The sequence below is a fragment of the Loxodonta africana genome, chromosome 20, assembly GCF_030014295.1.
Source record: "Loxodonta africana isolate mLoxAfr1 chromosome 20, mLoxAfr1.hap2, whole genome shotgun sequence".
Taxonomy (NCBI): domain Eukaryota; kingdom Metazoa; phylum Chordata; class Mammalia; order Proboscidea; family Elephantidae; genus Loxodonta; species Loxodonta africana.
Genome location: NC_087361.1, coordinates 55,461,876 through 55,482,746, shown reverse-complemented (window position 1 = coordinate 55,482,746; position 20,871 = coordinate 55,461,876). Strand labels below are relative to the sequence as shown.

Genomic DNA, 20,871 nt, shown 5'->3' with positions numbered 1-20,871 from the left:
CCCCCTCAATGTCATCTTAAGTAGTGTTATCTCTGACCAACCTTGAGCGGTGCATTCGTGGAACAGAGCCAAAGAAAAGGAAAATGCAAAAAAACTCCTTTTTCTTGAGAGCTTTTCAGGGTCCTCCACCTAAAGGCTTCACACAGCGTCCCATGAGCACCTCTGCCCCGTAATGCTGAATAGTCAGCATCACCCCCTCAGCCTAGATGGGGACAGTGATTGTGTAATTGCATGCCACCTCTGGAGGGTGGGAACTGGGCCTCAACAGGTGACCCCCCAATTCTGGGGTCTCTGGAGAATTTCCACCCCATACTTCTCCCACACTTGCCATTTGAGCCTTGCTATTCCTCTAATAAGGGGCAAAGCAGGTCTAAGGCTTAAAGTATAAATCCCCTTGGGCAATAATGTGTTGATTTAATTCCTATTAAGGCTTAAAAAAAAAAAGTTGCTGCCTAGTCAATTCCAAATCATGGTGACCCCATGTGTGTCAGAGTAGAACTGTGCTCCACAGGATTGTCAATAGCTGATTTTTCAGAAATAGATCACCAGGCCTTTCTTCCAAGGCACTTGAGACTTGAACCTCCAACCTTTCAGTCAGCAGCTGAGCGCCTTAACTGTTTGCACCCAGGGACCACTGAGGAGGCTTAAACAACTGATATTAGACCCCTCTCTGAGTGTGCATTTTCACGCCAGTAACCCAGAAAGAGTGGTTCAGGGAATGACCAAGGAATTAAGATGAAGGCAGGGTGAGGGGAACCTAGGGACTTGAGTGATACTCTGCTGACTTCATAGTCTTGCCCATAACTAGTCCTCCGTAGCAGCCGGTCTTGCTGCCGGTCTAATGAAACACGTGGCTGTCAGGAGCAGAGTAGATGTCTCCAGGATAGACTTTCCCAATGAAAAGAGCTTTCCACTGCTGCCCAGATGGGCCCTCCTTTTTCCTACGGGTCCCCCCACCCAGGGGTCAGGCGGCACTCTCGGCTGCATGCCCACAGCAGGGAAGGAACCTCGTCCCCACCCCTATCTCCTAACTCTGCCCTCTTGGTCCTCTCCACCCCTTCAAGGATTCCACATATGGAAACAGATTTATCCTGGGAGCCTGGAGTTAGGAGTCAGCAAATGGAGAGATAAACTTTCAAAGAGTATACAAAGGCAGAGTGTTCTCTTACTTAGAAGTCATTTTCCAGTCTCTAGTCTCCCTTTCAGCCTCTATCTGGCAGCCTAAATTACCCTCCTTCAACACAGATCTAAACAGCCCTCCCACCAGACTTCACTGCCTGATTTCTTGCCTCCTGCAGGGGCTCCCAAGGGGGGTGCTGACATCAAAGGGGTGCATAAGCCCAGCCAGTGGGGCGTGGGCTGAAATTATTGAAGCTTTCGTTTTCATTTATCTTTTATCCAAATTTAAAAAATTTTCTACTGCTTGTGCATTGTTTGCAATATAAATAATAAATAAATATGGTATTGCAGGTAGGCACTTGATAAATTTTAAAAAATGGTAGCTATTAGGGAGAGTTTTTCAAAGTTTTTATTGATGGGGTAAAAATCAGAAGAGTTTGGAAACCCACTGGTTGTCAGGGTGAAGTCCAAACCTCTAAGCTTGGCCAGCGTTCCCAGCCTCATGGGCTCCGAGACATCTTTTATAGTCATTCAATGTGCTCTGAACACACCAAGCACTTCAGTTTCTCTGAGATTTTGCTCACGTGACCCTTCTATCTGCACTGCCTCACCTCTCCTCACTCCCACCCCTTCTTTGCCTAAATAGCACCCCCTTTCCCGTTTCTCCCTTCCCAAGACTTGATCGGCATCTTTCATAAGCACCCACCAAGTGCACTGTCTCAGAATTCGTTGCCTAATTGTTTGTTCCCATAGCACATTCTAAATTTCTTAGGCAAATTTCAAGTTCCTTAAGGGCAACGATGATACCTTCTTCCTCTTTGATCTCAGCACCCGGAGTCCCTGGGTAGTACAAATAGTTAATGTGCTCGGCTACTAACTGAAAGGCGGGAGGTTTGAATCCACCCAAAGGTGCCTCGGAAGAAAGGCCTGACGACCTACTTCTGAAAAATCAGCCACTGAAAACCCTATGGAGCGCGGTTCTCGTCTGACACACGTAGGGGCACCATGAGTCAGAGCTGACTTGTCAGCAACTGATGAGGCCGCCGTCTGGCACAAAATAAGTGTTCTCTAAATGTTTAGTTCTCATTTTCTGTGGAGAAAAGAAGATGTAAAAAATCATAAATAGAAGTAAAATATTAATACCTGCTGCATTAGTCAGAAGAAGCCCTGATGGCACACTGGTTAAGTGCTTGGCTGCTAATTGATAAGTCTGCAGTTCAAACACACCAGCTGCTCCGTGGGAGAAAGATGTGGCAATCTGCTTCTGTAAAGATGACAGTCTTGGAAACTCTACGGGGGCAGTTCTACTCTGTCTTATACGGTCAATGTGAGTTGGAATCGACTCAACGGCAAAGGGTTTTTTTTTTTTTTTACAGGTATTTCATCAGTGTAAACTCTATTATAACAAACTTCAAAATATCTTGGCTTATAGTAGTAAAGGTCTGTTTATCACTTACCTTACTCTCCTATGTCTTTAAGGAGGAGAGGTACACTCTGCTGCACACAGTCATTCAGGGACTCAAGCTTCCATCTATAGTTCTGCCATTCTCTGGGGCCTTAACGGTCCTTCACGGGCTCTTGCAGCCATGTTCCACTACCCAGAACTCAGTCACATGGCTCCACCTAGATGAAAGAAACTTGGAAATGAAGTCCAGGAGTGTGTCAAGGGAAAAGACAAGAACATGGATATTGATAGGAATCTAGCACTCTACTAGCAGAAAGGTTGGTAGTTCAAACCCATCCAGAGGCACCTCAGAAGAGAAGCCTGGCAATCTTCTTCCAAAAGGTCACAGCCTTGAAAACCCTATGAGGTAGTTCCTCTCTGCACACATGGCATCTCCATGAGTCAGAATTGACTGAACAGCAACTAACAACAACAGAAGTCTCTGACACACCTAGACTGTGAGACACGTTAAATGGCTTTTATACAACCATAACAAAAGCTCAGGTGGTGTAAATCCATCTAAATTTTCCAGATACTAAAAATGTTTATGATCATTAAATCTTTGAGCCTTTATTAGATGAATCCCTGAAATTATTGCCCTGAGATAATCTTTAAACCTCAAATCAAAAACATTCCCTGAAGTCTTCTTAAAACCAAACAATAGCGTAGCTTAACTAGTAAAAAATGTCTGCCTTGAGCATTGTGCTCTTTTAAGAACTATCTATATGGAATCAAACTGAAAACAGCAACTTGAAAGACTGGATAGGAACCTTAGGGGGCAATGAGTTTATGTTAATGGGGGAGGAACAACTCAGAAAAGGTGGGTGAGAGTGGTTGTACAACTCAAAGAATGTAATCAGTGTCACTGAGTTGTACATGCAGAAACTGGAATTGGTGTATGTTTTGCTATGTAGATTCTCAGCAACAAGTAAAAAAAAATTTTTTTAATCTTTGAGCCTTTAAATCACTGAGCATGTTTAAAAACCAGAGTTACTGTTATCCTGAGATCAATTCGAATATTATTTTCGTATTGCAGCTGAAGAAATTTCTATAGCAAATAATACTAGCAACTAGCTGCACGAAGGCAACGACCTCTGAACTGAGCAGATACAGACATCAGTTACTTCAAAACAAATTCCGCACAGATTCCTTTCCAATCTAGGATTACACCCAACATTTAGATAATGTTTACACTTGACTCCGAAAGGAATGTTTCAAACTGGACTAGTTCTGTTTATAAGAAGATATTACCAGTAAGGAGATAGTGTGTCAGGGGGAGGATAGCATTTGGATCATTTGCCCAAAACAGATGTGAAATGTCATGAATAACAGTGTTTTAAACTCTATAGTCTCAGCACAAAAGAAAAAATATATATAACTGCAGAAAAACATGGTGACCTTCTCCAAAATCCTTTCAGCAATTAGGATTAAAAAGGGATTTAAAATTCTAATTCAGAAAAGTGAGTTCTAATTCAAAATTAGAAGTGATTTTTTTTTTTTTTTTTTTTTAAAGCGGAAAAGCACTTAGAGAAAAGACTCAGGTGAAGAAATTGGGGAAGTAAGAGGACGAGACACTGATAAGGTGTTCCAGCAAGAAGCAAACAGTCTCATGTACAGATCTGAGCTATGGTCCTGGGGTAAAGGCAGAACAAAGCCAGCATCTAGGCACCCCAAGAAACATAGCTTGCAGTCAGGAGGTGGGGAGCGAAGCAAGGATGTTGCTCACAAATGCGGTCCCCAAGGTGTGTCATCGCAGAAATTGTTGAGGATTCAGAGGGGAGAGTGACAGGTCATTCAACAAGAGAGATGGTTTGGGATCCTGGGTGTACCCCAAAGCGAGACACACACCTACATTCTTGGAGCATTCTTTTATCAGAAGAGTGCTCAGGAGAGGAGGAAGATGGCCATGCTCACCCCCGGGCACTAGCGCACAGCTGCTGTTTTGACTGCCCACCTTGCCTCTTTCTGGTGAAGCTTGCTGATTACCGCCATCCTCTCAGTTCGCTGTCTCCAGTGTGGCCGGTCCTACTCATCAACCGCATGGTTGGGCATGTGATTTGGGGAGACCCGTGCATTTTTGCTTCATACTGTTGGTAAAGCAGGACTTTTGTCTCTGGGAGTTGCTCAACTGGTAACAGAAAACCTGAACCTTCTGGTGACCATCTTGTCCCCAAAAGGGGTGAACTTGCCTGAGAATGAAGCCAAAACAGAGGAAAGCAGAGGCAAGAAATGAAGCTCATTTCCTGGCCACTTCTTTTTGTGCACCTGGATCAAGCCATGCCTGAAATACTCCCTTGACTTCAAATGCGTGAGATTTGTTTTGTTTTTAACTAAAGTTAACCAGTCTGAATTGGATTTCTAGGACTAGCAGTTAAAAGTCTTACTATACTAAGATTTGATAAACTATTTTTTTTCATTCATTCAATAAACATTTGTTGAGACCTTGCTATGCACTTGATGCAATGTTGGAAACTGTGACTACGGAGCCAGAAAGAGGGGTGATACTCCGGTGGAGATACACTTGAACCAAGAATCACATCACAGTGTGATAATAACAATTTGTATAGGGTGTTAAGTCTACAGGGAGCTCTGGTATTCTGGTGGTTAACCCTCAGCTACTATCCGAAAGGTCGACGGTTCAAACCCGCCAGCTACTCTGTGGGAGAAAGACGTGGCAGCCTGCTTCCGTAAAGATTTACAGCCTTGGAAATCCTATGGGGCATTTCTACCCTGTCCTAAGGGTCACTGTGAGTTGCAATCAACTCAAGGGCAATGAATTTGGTTTTTTTTTTTTTTTCCGGTTGTTAAGTCGGTACTTTTTTCTGGGGACAGGTAGGAGGAAGGTGACATGATAAGCTTCAAAAAGGAAGTAATATCTGAGTAGGAGACTATTTCTTGAATGGGAAAGAGAAAAGGGAAATTATGTAATTAGCGTACAGTTGTAAAACCAAAAACCAAACCAAACCCATTACCATGGAGTCAATTCCGACTCATAGCAACCCAAAAGGACAGAGTAGAGAACCGCCCCACAGGGTTTCCAAGGAGCAGCTGGTGGATTTGAGCTGTCGATCTTTTTGGTTAGCAGCAGGCTCTTAACCACTGCACCACCAGGGCTCCATAGAGTGGCAGGGACTTGAGAATTCCAAAGGCGGGACAGAGGAGATTGACGGGCTTTGAGGTGGCAGTGGTGGGAGAGTCAGGGGCCTTGCTGAGCAGGCACCCCCTGGGTCTTCCTGGCCCGACGGCACTTCCTCAGCGCCCCATCTTTTGTGTCCCTCATTGCGACTTGCCTCCTATGTTCTAACATGATCCCCCCTCACTGCACTCCCTCCGGGCAGGGGCACAGCAAGGAGCAGGGACAGTGTAACATATTATGGCCATTCTCCTTACGTCCCACGGGAATGTGCCTACAGGTGAACAAACACATAGCAAACTGAAGGGTTTTCTTGCCGTCCACATTCAGCAAGTCTAAAGAAAGAAATTCATGGTAAAACTGAAGTCGATAAATGTCCAGCTGGCCTCTTTGTGGTACCCTCATAAATACCTCATAGACAAGGGGTATTTGTCCCACCTTTCTTAGGCTTCCTGCATCTGGCCTCCTTATTCCAGCCTTCGGACATCCCTGATAAATGGTGCAAATGGTTAAAGCATTCGACTGGACTGAAAGGTTGGAGTTTTTAGTCCAACCACAGGTGCCTCAGAAGAAAGGCCCAGTGATTTACTTCTGAAAACTCAGCCATGGAAAGCCTTGTGGAGCACAGCTGTGCTCTGACTCAGTGGGGTCCCCATGAGTCCAAACTGACTCGACAGCAACTGCTTTGGTGTTGGTTTTTCATGTCCAGGAGGCAGGGACCACCCTGAGGTCAAGCCAGGGGCTTGACTGTTGGAAAGCTGCTCACGAATCCCTGTGGGGACTTCTAGCCCTGCAAGTTCCAGGACAGCAATATCCTTTTCCCTTTCACTCTTTTCCTCTTCCACGCATGCCTCTGAACAGTATGGAGCACCTGAAAGGATGATCCAGGCCCCTGTATAGACCATCTTTACCCACTTTCCCTTTAAGGCTGGGGTCAGAGTGGGCCAATGATACTGACAGCAACACTCCTAGTTCTGGGATAACAAGGTTCCTGGGACATGCTGTCCCAGAAGCCTCTGGCGGAATCTGGGACAGCTGGTCACCTAAAATTCTCTTGTAATTAATAAATTATTCACTGTTACTTACTAAGTGGGGTAGTCACCATCACACTCCAGCGCCATATAAAGCTGCCAAACCTCTTGTTCAGAGACAGCTCCGCCTCCACCAGTTCTCCAAGCCCTTTCTTTTATTACAAGATGTACCTGTTAATAAATCCCTTAACAGAACCTTGTGCCAAATTCAAAATAAACACAAAACTCTCTAAACCGCCTTATCCAGTCCCCCAAATGGAATTTGTCTCTGCTACATTTCTGTAACTATTTGTATTTTTAGCACAGCCCCTCTCAGCTCAGCCTTACCTGTCTTCCTCCTTTGAGTATAAGCCCCTGGAAGGCGGGGTCCATGTCCTGGTTATCTTTGTTTCCCCTACTGGGCCTAAGCCAGGGCCTGGCACACAGTCGGTGATGGCCCTACCTAACTCCCCCCTTTTGCCCACTGCTGCAGCCTCGTGGTCCTCACTTGCAGGCCTGGCCCAGCCTTGGGTACCACAGGCAACAGGAAGCAGGTTCAAGTCTGTCAGGACATAAGCTCCATGAAGGCTGGGACCTGGATTGCCTTGTTCTGGGCTATGTCCCCAGGGCTGACAAAATGCCTGCCACTTAGTTAATTCTCAATGAGCATTTGTTGAATGAAGGAATGGAGTCAGGATTGCTTGAACCAATGTCCCACCAGCTGTTCAAGTTTACTTGGCTAAGCTTATTTTTACCCTCCCTGCACTCCAGACACCCGCAGACAACTTGTGCTACCTGTCTGCCCGTCTTGGTTATCTAGTGCTGCTATGACAGAAATACCACAACTGGACGTTTTTTTTTAACAAACAGAAGTTTATTCTCTCACAGTCTTGGAGGCCAGAAGCCCGAGTTCAGGGTGCCAGCTCTAGGGGGAGGCTTTCTCTCTCTGTTGGCTCTGGGGAAAGGTCCTTGTAGTCAATCTTCCCTGGTTTAGGAGCTTCTCAGAACAGGGACCCCAGGTCCAAAGGACACACTCCACCCTCAGTGCTTCTTTCTTGGTGGTATGAGGTTCCCCTCCACGGCTCACTTCTATCTTTTATATCTCCAAAGAGATTTACTCAAGATACGACCTAAACCTGTAGGCTGAGTCCTGCCTCATTAATACAACTGCCTCTAATCCTGCCTCACTAACATCACAGGGGTTAGGGTTTACAACACATAGGATAATCACATCAGATGGCAAAATGGTGGACAACCACGCAATACTGGGAATCACTGCTTAGTCAAGTTGACACACATTTTGGGGGGCCACAGTTCAATCTATGACACTGGCTGTCTGTCTGATTCCCAGTAGTTTCAGCTTTGCTTCCCTTGGACTTCTCACTGCCTTGTTTTTCCAACCTGTGGCCTCATCTCCTGCTGTAGTGTTGTGTGTCTACCTGGCTTCTTTCCTGCTGTCTGCTTACTCTTTGGATGCAGGTTTTGCTCCCCAGCCCGGCCCTTCCATCAATTCCTCCCCCGCCTCTCTGGGGTGGCCCTGTCAATAGCTCTAGGCCTGCCTAGTCAGAGGTCTCATTCCAAGTACCTTGCCAATTCCATGGGTAAATATAGATGAACTGAATTGTATTGCTTGGTCTCTCTCTTACCTTAGGATGCAATAACAGGTAATTCACAGGAAATTTAATTATTTTTACAATACTGAAATCTGCCGCCGTATGCCATGATGCTTATCTTATTCCAACGACACCATAAAAGGAGACTTCCTACCTATTATATGCCAGGCAATCTAGTACATGCTCTACTTTGTTAGGGCTTTTTCCCCCAAGCGGACATTTGTGTCTCCACTGGACACTGATATTTAAATGACACATGCATTCATTCCTTATCTAGGATCGTTTTTTAGTTGTTGTTAAATGCTATCAGACAGTTCTGACTCATAGCAACCCTATGTACAACAGAATGAAACGCTGCCCGGTCCTGTGCCATCCTCATAATCGCTGCTATGTTTGAGCCCATTGTTGCAGCCACTGTGTCAATTCATCTCATTGAGGGTCTTCTTCTTTTTCGCTGACCCTCTACTTTACCAACCATGATGTCCTTCTTCAGGGATGGGTCCCTCCTGATAACATGTCCAAAGTATATGAGACGAAATCTCACCATCCTCACTTCTAAGAAGCATTCTGGCTGTACTTCTTCCTAGGCAGACTTGTTTGTCCTTCTGGAAGTCCATGGCATATTCAATATTCTTCGCCAACTCCATAATTCAAAAGCGTCAGTTCTTCTTTAGAATCATTCAGCAGCACTTATATATTGATTAGTGTTGTGTTGAATCTCTACAATAAATTGCTTGAAAAATCAATTCATAAAATTTGTTCTTATATTATTGATGTTGTTAGTTGCCATTGGGCCGGCTCCAACTCATGATGACCTTATGTACAACAGAACGAAGCACTGCCTGATCCTGTGCCACCTTCATGATTGTTGGTATGTTTGAGTCCATCGTTGTAGCTATTGTGTGAATTTGTGTCATGGAGGGTTTCCTGCATTTTCACTGACCCCTTACTTTACTAAACATGGTGTCCTTTTTTAGAGATTGGTCTTTCCTGATGATGTGTCCAAAGTAAGAAAGCCAAAGACTCACCATCCTTGCTTCTAAGGGCTGTTCTAATTATATTTCTTTTAAGACTGATTTGTTGGTCCTAGGCTGATTTGTTCATTCTTCTGGCAGTCCACATTGATACATAATCAGCCTCTTCACTGTCTAGTAACACAGTTACAATTGACTCTGGCACATTACTTCCTAGGAGGCCAGCAAGAGAATGAATGGATCTGTAAACAGATGAATATTGGGGGGGGGGGGGATGTTCATCTAGTTAGAAATTAAAGTTTACCATTAACCAAAAGTTCCATTGGTATTCATGCTATGTTGCTTAACAGGTAGCACTTGGGTAGCTGAATCCAACAAGGAACAATTTGTCCTGAATTCCAGGAAGTCAGATACGGAGGGGGAGAAGGGTGCGTACTGTTTCAGGGGTTCACAAGTCCTAAGTACTAGTAATTGGATGTTTGGAGGATGTGCCCACTCAAATAACTCCACATCCCTCCCCACGGATAGGATGCCGTCAGCCTCCGGTCTGGCACTCGACCTCACTCCTGCGCTGGCATGCTCACGGTCAGCTGACACCACTGGGAGTTCTGTGCTCATATAGTAGAGTTCGGGGGTTTTGCCGTGGCTCAGGGAAAATAGCACTCCCTGTGCTTGGGCTCCAAGCATTGCCCAAGTCTGACTCATGTACAACAGAAAGAAATGTTGCCTGGTCCTCAGTCATCCTCATGATCATTGGCATTTTGATTACTGAGTCCATCTTTGTGGCTGTTTTGCCAATCTGTCTCACCGAGGGTCTCTGTTGCCCTTGTTGGCCCTCTACTTCACCAAACATGATGTCCTCCTCCATCGACTGGTCTTTCCTGAAGATGTGTCCACGGCAAGTAAGTCAGACAATGGTCTGTTGTCATCCATAGCGTTTTCATTGGCTAATTTCTGGGAGTAAATCACCAGGCCCTTCTTCCTGGTCTGTCTTAGTCTGGAATCGCTGCCGAAACTTGTCCACCATGGGTGGACTCTGCTGGTATTGGAAATACTACCATCACAGTAACACACAAGCCACCACAGTATGACAAACTGGCAGATGGGGGGTGGTAGATTTGTTATTTAGGGGTTCCTTTTCTGTAGGCTGTGTTTCTTTTTTTTATTGTTGTTTAGATTTTATTTTTAATTGTGCTTTAGATGAACGTTTACAGAGCAAATTAGCTTCTCATTAATCAATACGTATATTGTTTTGTGACATTGGTTCAGGCTGTGTGTTTCTAATGAGAGGCTGTGATAACAAAGCTGCATATTTTCTTTCAGGTGAGTCTCAACAAACCAGTTCATGCAGGAGAGACACGAACACGCTGCCCCCACTGAGACAAAAATGGCACCACCTTCCAGGCGCTGTCTCCTGCTGGTCATTGCCCTGGGCATCCTTGCATTCGGCCACTTCACGAAAGGTCAGAAGAACAGCACTCTGATCTTCACAAAGGAAAACACCATTCGGAACTGCAGCTGCTCTGCAGACATCCGGGACTGTGACTACAGCTTGGCCAACCTGGTGTGCAGCTGTAAAACCATCCTGCCCCTCTCCGCAGAGAAGACCAGCTACCATGGCCATCTCACCATCTGGTTCACAGATACGTCTGCGCTGGGCCTCCTGCTGAACTTCACCCTGGTCCAGGACCTAAAGCTTTCTCTGTGCAGTACAAACACTCTCCCCCCTGAATACCTGGCTATTTGGGGTCTGAAGAGGCTTCGCATCAACGCAGAAGCCAAGCATCCGTTACCAGAGCAGAGTTTACTCATCCACAGCGGTGGAGAGAGCGAATCCAAAGAAAAGCCCGTGTCCTTGCACAAAGACTGGCCAACATGTATGTATATCTCATTCTTAGACATGGCTCTTTTCAACAGGGAATCGTCCTTAAAGTCATACAGTATTGCAAACGTTGCCAGCACCGCCAACAACTTTCCCTACTTTCCTTACTTTAAATCCGTCCCAATTCCAAGCAACAAAAGCTATGTTGTCACCTTCATTTACTAACATTGTGACTATGTTCAACCACTGGGAGCTTGGCAAACTATGGACAATGGGAACAAGGAATCTGGGAATAAGGTCACAAGATAGGTACCTCTACCCACAACTGTATCCTCCCCACCCCATGTCTTAGTCATCTAGTGCTGCTATAACAGAAATACCACCTGTGGATGGCTTTAACAAACAAGAAATTTATTATCTCACAGTCGAGGAGGCTAGAAGTCACAATTAAGCATGCCGGTTCCAGGGAAAAAGTTTCTCTCCTTGACAGGTCTGGGGGAAGGTCCTTGTCATCAATCCTCCCCTGGTCTAGGAGCTTCTCAGCACAAGGACCTCAGGTTCAGAGGGTGAGCTATGCTCCTGGCGCTGCTTTCTTCGTGATATGAGGCCCCTCTCCTCTCTGTTCTATTCTCTCTTTTGTATCTCAAAAGATACTGGCTCAAGATACAACCTAATCCTGTAGATTGAGTCCTGCCTCATTAACATAATTGCCTCTAATTCTGCCTCATTAACATCAGAGAGTAGGATTTACAAAATACAGGAAAATCACATCAGATGACAAAATCGAGGACAATCACACAATACTGGGAATCATGGTCTCGTCAAGTTGACACACATTTTTAGAGGACACAATTCAATCCATGACACCCCCCCATTCACAGAAGAGCCACATATACAAATGGGCAGCCCTCTCTACTCCAACCACGGGAGCTGTTTTGAAAAACAAAACATAAAGAAACCACCAAACCCCAAGGATCCAGTCCAGAAGCATATATTGAATGCCAGATGTAGGCTAGGTCTTTGTAACTGGTAGCCCATGGAGAAATGTCAGACCAGAAGTAGAGAAAGCAATACACACCAGGAACTGCTTACAGAGCTAAATGCAGGGGACGATCCTGAGAAAGGCATGGGCCTGTTCCCCAGAGGGATCTTCCTTTAAATCCCTGCCTTCGTTTTTTTCCTGCTTCATTCTGTCACATTGCCTGGAACGCTCCTCAGCAGACTGATAGGTTTCAGAGGTATAGGAACCGTGAATTCCACAAAACGATTAGGTTCTCTTAGACCGATATCTTCCTAATACTACCAAGAATAGAAGCACTGAGAAACAGGAGTTTTGAGAGTATGTTTGTTGAGTATGAAAGTGTGTGCATGGGAGGTAGGACACGCATGGATAGGGTAGATCCCTAGGACCAAATGAGGGCACTAGGGTCCCAAGGAGGGGTATCCAGAAATGGAAATTGGAGGACACAAAAAAATAATTGCATATATCTCAAAATTTTGCTTAGAGCAAGGTCTGAACACAGGCAAAGTTTCCTTCTCTTCTAGCCCCTCTCTTCCACGTCCTTTTCTTTCTTTGCTTTCTTCTGTCTCCTTCCCCACTACACCACATCCTCTATTTCTCCTCTCACTTCTTCATCCCCCTTCTCCTCCTTTTCCCTTGCTCTAGAAATCAAAACTTAGATTGACATCATTAGAACTATGTTTAACAAACAAAAAAAAACCCCAAACCTGTTGCTGTAGAGTCAATTCCAACTCATAGCAGCTATAGGACAGAGCAGAATTGCCCCATAGGGTTTCCAAGGAGGAGCTGGTGGATTCAAAGTGCCAACCTTTTTAGTTAGCAGTGAGCCCTTAACCACTGCACCACCAGGGCTCCTGTTAACGACCAGAAACAAAATAAAATAAAAAAACAGACCTATTGCCGTCAAGCTGATTCCAACACATAATGACAAGTAGGGGCTAAATAGACTTTTCTGGGCTAATCTGGGAATCTGATAATCATTTATAACATTATTCTTATAGATAAAAATGCTCAAATTACTAATCAATAATTAACAAAAGAACTTTTACAGCTCAGTCCACTTGGAAGTTTAAGATGATATGTGTTAAATGATATGTGTGTGTGGTTAACATAGAATGGTTTTATATGTGCCAATAAAAGGAACCAAAGCAATGTGATTTTTTTTTAATTAGATTGACTCATTATTGAACAAAGAAAATTTTGCCACACAGAGAGTCAACTTACCACTAAGGTGGAATCTAAAAAATACATGATAGTTGTGGTGCAAATATCTAAACTTAGGGTGCCACGAAGTTGAAACACCACTGTACCTTTATGGCACCATAATGATAAGAAATAGTTTTCTTATGAAATGACAAGATGTCCTAGGGTTGATGACTTTGGATCACATTCACCATATTTTCTGTCTTACCTTTAACATAAACCAAAAGCCAAACCAGTTGCCGTTGAATGGACTTCAACTCATGGCGACCCCGTGAGCATCAGAGTAGAACTGCCCTCCATAGGGTTTTCATGGCTATGACCTTTCAACAGATTGCCAAGCCCTTCTACTGAGGTATCTCTGGGTGGGTTTGAACTGCCAATCTTCCGGTTAGTAGCGAAGTGCTTAACCATTTGCACTACCTAGGGACTTCTATCCATAACGCAGGATAACTAAAATAACATGAAATTTCAATATTTGCTTAATTGGTGGGGGATTTGACCATTCAGGCCAATTAACATGAATCCATAATGTCAGTGTTTAAATTAGGCCAAAACTTGAAAAAAAAATTGAAGTATAAATTTTAATAGAAAAATGTAATGACCTCATTACTGACACTGTACTTCAGAGGTAAGATTTAAAGTGACAGAAAAAGGCAAATAAGGAAAAGGGTGGTGGAGAAAGGAAGGCAGAAAGGAAATAAGTGAAAAGATCAATAAATAAATAGATTTACTGTCCTGTAGTACTTAGTACTGAAAATGGAAACCCTGGTGGTGTAGTGGTTAAGTTCTATGGCTGTTAACCAAAAGGTCAGCAGTTCAAGTCCACCAGGCATTCCTTGGAAACTCTATGGGGCCGTTCTACTTTATCCTATAGGATCGCTACTAGTCAGAATCGACTCGATGGCAACCAGTTTGGTTTTTTGGTTTTTAGTACTGAAAATGGAGCCCTGGTGGCACAGTGGTTAAGAGCTTGTCTGCTAACCAAAAGGTTGGCAGTTTGAATTCACCAGCCACTACTTAGAAGCCCTAGGGGCAGTTCTACTCTGTCCTATAGGGTCGCTAAGAGTTAGAATTAAATTGATGGCAATGGTTTTTGTTTGTTTGTTTGTTTTTTGGTTTAGTCCTGGAAATGCAACAATTGAATTATAATGGATTTTTATTAATAAAATGTAAAATTAAATGATGTTAGAAATTATGTGCCTATTATAAATATCTTCCATTTGGTAGGTTTTAATAGTTCTAAAGCCCTTTCACATATGTTTCAAGTGATTCTTATAAGAAATAATTACAGGTCAATGGGATTTACGTCAACAGAAGAGAAAAGCTAATTTAGTTAAAAGCCCAGCCTGAGGTTTCTAGGTTTCTGGATTGAAAATGTGGTTCCGGCTGTGCTGTTGTGGGATAAATAGGTGACAGAGGACCCACAGCAGAGATGTGGGGACAAAGGGCCTCTGGGCTTAGCCTAAGGGTTGGGACAACAGTGAGCGGTGAGGGTTGTGGTAAACTCAGAGTGCACACCGCAGCTGAAAGAGTCCCTTCCTACTATGAGGGAAAGAACCACTGAAGGAGCGGAGCCAAGACAATAAGTGTAGGGTGTGGAGGGCCACGTGCAGTATTGACATGGCCAACTTCCTCACCTGCCAGAACCATCAGTGGCAACTTTAGGGCTCTGCATCCATCCTGCATTCAGCAGCCCACTCCTCAACATCAGGAGTTAATGGTCCTGAAAGCCCCTAAGGTGGAAGAAGGAGGGATAGAGGAACTTAATGCCTGTGAGGAAAAGTGAGTTAGGGGTTAAAACTCCTGAGCGAATCTGTGAAAGCCCCTGAAAAGAAGGAAGAAACAAAGCAGGGAAGAAAGAAAAGAGATATTAATAACATTTTACACACATTAAATTAGTAAAAATGGGATCTGGACAGTCAATTTCCGTTTCCCAGGCTTGCTCACTAATAATTTCAGGATCTCCCTCTGCCCAGAATTTACGGGAGGATGTTTGTAAATCTGTTTTGATTTCTTACAACAAAAGCAATGAGAAGTCTTTTTGTTTTATGCTGAGCCTGCTCTTTATTCTGATTTTTAATTTATTCTAAATTTAACAGAGAACCCAGTCACAGCTCAGACTGACATACAAGTCCTGTGTAGCCAATCTAAACTCTACAGAAGCAGTAAGGGTGAGTTGGCTCTGCAGAGCAAGAGAGGGTGTCATAAAGCCACACCGATGTAAGTACAGGCACAATAACACACAGACAAACAGATAAAGCAGTAGGGATCGCTTACAAACAGACTCTCAGTTTTAAAAAAGATTAGTATATGGTAAGGTTAAAATCACAAACCTCTGGAAAAAAGGAAAATAATTCAATAAATGGCGTCGGGGTGAAGGATCTGCACTATAACAATAGCAGTATTGTATCTGGGCGATGGGATTAGAAGCAATTTTTATTTTCTACTTCTTGAGTAGCTGAATTTTCTAAATTAAAAAAAAATAAACACACCGTGTTCAGTTCGGCAGCACATGTACTAAACTCGGAATGATACAGAGAAGATTAGCATGGCCCCTGCACAAGGATGACACACAAATTCCTGAAGTGTTCCATATTTTTAGGGGGATTGTGCTGTCACGTTGTAGAGATTGCAACTGTCACGTAACAACATGAGTATAAATTTTTGCATGAGAAATTAACTTGAGCTGTTAACTTTAACCTAAAGCACAATAAAAAAAAACAAATAAATAAATACACTGACACTATAACATCGGTAATAGGAAAAACCCAATAAGAGTATTTTCACGTAAATAAATAAGATGCTAGAACTGCCCACTGCTTAAAGTTACAGCCTCACCCCACAACAAGCATCATAATGTTAAGTTAGATAACATTAAAATGACACCACAGAACAACTTAAAAATATGGGAGACAAAAAGAAAAAGACTAACAAGCTAACAGAAAAAGAGAAAAATAATAAACACATAGTTCTCATGAGATGAAACCCAAATAGCCAATAACAAAATTTAAAAGAATCATCTCTAATAAGAAAAATACAATAGATATTTCATCAAGTAGGTTGGCAAAAAATTAAGTTAGTTGATAGCAAGTTTTGTCATGCCTGTAAGTAAACAGATGCTCTCTCATACACTATCCATGGGAGAGTAAACTGGTACAACCATTTTGAAGTACATTTTGGGACTCCCTGAAAATGCACAGAGCCTAGAAGCCAGCAATTTCACTTCTCTGTATTCACCATAAAGAAACACCTCCACACATACATACACGTCATTAGTAAAAATTCATTTAGCCGTTCACTTAGAATAAGTGCACATTTCTGTATGCATAGCATACTTCAGTAATGTTTGCAAAAGAATAAATACCATAACTAACACTCATATAATTACCACCCAGAACTGAAAAATAGGAACATTTTGTCACATCTATTTCATGTTTATTTTTTAAACAAAAAAGATAAACACTATTAGTTAAAAAAAAAAAAAAACTGCCAAGAAATCATGACATTATTGGGGCCATTGGGGAAACTTGAATATGGACTGGCTATAGATAATGAGAGTGTCTTGGAAGAAGTACAGCCAGAATGTTTCTCAGAAGCAAGGATGGCAAGACTTCATCTCACATACTTTGGACATGTTGTCAGGAGAGCCAGTCCCTGGAGAAGAACATCATGCTTGGTAAAGTAGAGGGTCAGTGAAAAAGAGGAAGACCCTCAACAAGATGGACTGACACTGTGGCTGAAGCAATGGGCTCAGGTGTAGCGACAATTGCGAGGATGGCACAGTACTGGATAGTGTTTCCTTCTGTTGTACACAGGGTTGCTATGAGTCGGAACCGACTTGAAGGCACCTAACAACAACATCGTGATGTCTGCGTGTAACTCTCAGAAGGCTCAGCAAAGAGAGAGAGAGAAAGTAGCAAAATATTAACAGTTGTTGAGCCCAGGTGATGGGTATATGGATGTTCATTGTCCTATTCTTGCTTTTTTATACATTTGACGTTTTCCAAAATAAAAAGTTGGAAAAAAGAAATGAGGTGTATTTATATGCATTTATAAGACCTGCAAACACCTAACTGAAAGCAATGAAGCACATTATAAAACGGCACATAGAATACGATACCATCTAGTTTAAAAATACACAAAACATTACTACAGATAGACGCTGTATCAGAAACCCTGGTGGCGCAGTGGTTAAGTGCTACAGCTGTTAACTGAAACACTGGCAGTTTGAATCCACCAGCCACACCTTGGAAACCCTATGGGGCAGTTCTACTCTGTCCTATGCGTCACTATGAGTTGGAATTGACTGCACGGCAACGGATTTGGTTTTTTTGGCTATGTATGTTGAGCAGAGAAGGCTTAAACACCAGGGGTTAGCTGCTTACAAAATCACAGGAAGGGCTGGAGGAATAGAAGTCGGGGCTGCCACTGCACTAATCAGCTGAAGGGCACACTGCTGCACCAGGGTCAGAAAGTCCAAACTGACTCTCACCAGTTTTGCTTTAAACAGCTCATACTTCAATTTTGATTCTTGTTTCATAACAAATGTTGTAATTATAAATGAACAAACGAAAAGATGTCATAAAAGAAATGTAGCGACCAGAAAATAAATATTACAACAAAATACTACTGTCTTAGTCATCTAGTGCTGCTATAACAGAAATGCCACAGATGGGCGGCTTTAACAAAGAGAAATTTATTTCTTCACAGTAAAGTAGGCTAAAAGTCAAATTCAGGGTGTCAGCTCCAGGAAAGGGCTTTCTCTCTGCTGGCCTTCTCATCCATCTTCCCTCAGAGTAGGAGCTTCTCCTTGCAGGAATCAAGGGTCCAAAGGATGCGTTCTGCTCCCGTCACTGCTTTCTTGGGGGTAGGAGGTCCCCCTTTCTCTGCTAGCTTCCCTTTCTTTTTATCTCTTGTAAGATAAACGGTGGTGCGTTGCCCAGCTACAAGCGATGACCGCCCTGATAGGGAACACAACAGAGAACCCCTGAGGGAGCAGGAGAGCAGTGAGATGCAGACTCCAAATTCTTGTAAAAAGACCAGCCTTAATGGTCTGACTGAGACTAGAAAGACCCCAGAGGTCATGGTCCCCAAACCTTCTGTTAGCCCAAGACAGGAACCATTCTCGAAGCCAACTCTTCAGACAGGGATTGGACTGGACTATGGGATAGAAAATGATACTGCTGAAGAGTGAACTTCTTGGATCAAGTAGACACATGAGACCATGTGGGCAGCTCCTGTCTGGATCAGGGATGTGACTTTAGTAATGGTGTTACAATCCCACCCTAATCCTCTTTAACATAAAATTACAATCACAAAATGGAGGATAAGAGGCAATACCGAGAATCATGGCCTAATCAGGTTGACACATATTTTGGGCGGAAACAATTCAATCCATGACAACTATATTTTTAGGTAAGTCTTTCACACGTTATAAGAAAATATTCCTTTCTATATTTTGCTCTTACGAGTTCTTTAGTGATATCATCACAATTAAGCTGCAAACAATATCCACTTCCATACATAACAAGGATAATGAATCAAGTCCTTCTTGAATCATCATTGTACAGTGAAGGGTTTTGAGTCTATTTAGGGACAAAAATGAGCATTCTGTTGTGCAGTTTGTGATTATTAAAGTTAGGAATATGCATAAAGCAATTGAACACTGGGAAATACGCATTGTATTTTATCTTCTACTATGGAATCATATGTACCTACATGAGTAAAATGTCTTTCCTGAATCTGTAAACTTAGTTCTCATGTAAGAATGAAATTGTTCTTCTCCGTAAAGGTCTGTATTTAAGTCATTGGGATGAGCCTGCACGCATTTCTTCGATGCTCTCACGCATTCTTCAGCAGGTATATCCACATTGTTTAGGAAGGAAAATCTATATGAAAGAACTTCATACACTCTCATTCCTCTTTTCGTGCAAGATTCTAGTGTGTCAGTGATGCTGTAGTACGTGGTTATGAAAATTTGATCTCTGGCATTCAACAACGCTTCTGAAGCACGTCTGTCATTTACGTGTTTCCTTCTAGTGCTTCTGCGATGGTGAGCTGCTTCATGATCAGTATTTCGCGTATTTGTTTTGATGTGTTTTCAAATTATTTCAAAATCTTCTCTTAAATTACGTAAATACCCTGTTAATGACTGGTAGAAGTCTATACACATCATTAAATTTACTTCTGAATCTTGGAGAGCTTGACTGGTCTGAGCAAAATGCTACAATATATTATTCTACATAACCAACATTAAAACAGTATTCTAGCGTTTCCATTTTGTTGGCAAGGTTTTCAGCTTCTCTTTTGGTATCTCCTTTTTGTGTCTGGACTTCAGCAATACTTTCTAAGGCATCTAGAATCTGAGTGTACGATTCAAAAATCTACTGCGCTACGTTCTACAAGATGAAGTGGATGTGCAGCACATGGTGTGGAAACGGTATATTCATTACACGCTAAAACTAGTGTTGTATGCCTTTGTAATGCTCTGATATATTGGCAGCATTGTCACAGGACCAGGCTCTGCACTTAGAAAAACCAGTTTTGCAAATTTCAGATAAATAGTGAAATATTTGATTTGCAATTTCTTCGCTAGTATGACTTTTTAAGCTAGTAAATGTGATAAATTGCTCAATAGGTTTTCCATCTGTGGAGACACATGCCTTAAATTAGAAAGATCAGGAGTGGGAATCTACAAAACTATACTTCTTTTACTGAAAATAGTTGATGAAAATTTATCACTTAACAATGGATAACATTGTCATCGAGTCAATTCCAACTTATACCTACCCTATATGACAGAGGAGAACTGCCTCATAAGGTCTCCAAGGAGCGACTGGTGGATTTGAACTGCCGAACTTTTGGTTACCAGCCGGGCTGTTAATCACTGTGCCACCAGGGCTGCTTATCACTTAAGTTTATTAATTCTTCACACATTGTTTTAGACTTATATGATGATTGCCATTTCCTGTGTTACCATATTTTGAGATGTGACCTGCTAAAAATGCATCACCTGAGCAACAAGTTCAAGTAAACCCCCAAAATTTCCATTTTGTGGAGACCCAAACACTTCATTTCTTCCTCGAAAAGATAGTCCATGTTCGGCATTGCAAAACGGCTTTCCAATACTGACATTCTTCATTAATTTGTGCCTCCAGTTCATGAGTGAAGCCAAAATCACACCTTTGGCAGAAACATGACAATATACAATTTCTGTGAATTGAACTCCTTTCATGTTTATCAATCACATTCGAGTTACACCGATCACTAAATCTATCTGTAGCAAATCGAGAATTAAATGATTTAGGACTGAATAGTTTGCAAACAATATACGGAGCCAACTGATGGAGAACACAGTAGCCACTCCCTATTGCAACTTTCACCATTAGCTTGGCACCCTAGAAATATACTGTTTACAGAACCTTATTTGTTTACCATCCAGAAATTTTTGACATGAATTTTCAGACAGTCCAATGTGATGTTGACAATCACTTGGCCCTCTTTTGATCCAATAATTTATATTGTTAGAAGAA

General features: G+C 42.7%; 1 protein-coding gene, 1 long non-coding RNA gene and 1 other non-coding gene across 4 annotated transcripts in view; 2 read left to right on the top strand and 1 right to left on the bottom strand.

Moving 5' to 3' along the window:
• Positions 1-19,284, top strand: part of EPCIP (exosomal polycystin 1 interacting protein) — a 29,431-nt gene extending 10,147 nt beyond the window's left edge. The window contains exons 2-3 of the mRNA XM_064273194.1: positions 9,103-9,190; positions 10,617-19,284. Coding sequence (XP_064129264.1) covers positions 10,639-11,340 — 702 coding nt within the window. The 5' untranslated portion in view covers positions 9,103-9,190; positions 10,617-10,638 and the 3' untranslated portion in view covers positions 11,341-19,284. The remainder of the gene's footprint in view (positions 1-9,102; positions 9,191-10,616) is intronic.
• LOC104845924 (uncharacterized) overlaps positions 1-20,871 on the bottom strand; it is an 84,527-nt gene that overhangs the window by 49,008 nt on the left and 14,648 nt on the right. For both annotated transcript variants that reach the window (XR_010318725.1, XR_010318724.1), the window contains exon 2: positions 2,577-2,742. This is a non-coding gene — a long non-coding RNA (uncharacterized LOC104845924). The remainder of the gene's footprint in view (positions 1-2,576; positions 2,743-20,871) is intronic.
• Positions 15,833-15,939, top strand: LOC111750749 (U6 spliceosomal RNA). Its single transcript, XR_002785832.1, has one exon. It is a non-coding gene; the product is annotated as a U6 spliceosomal RNA (small nuclear RNA).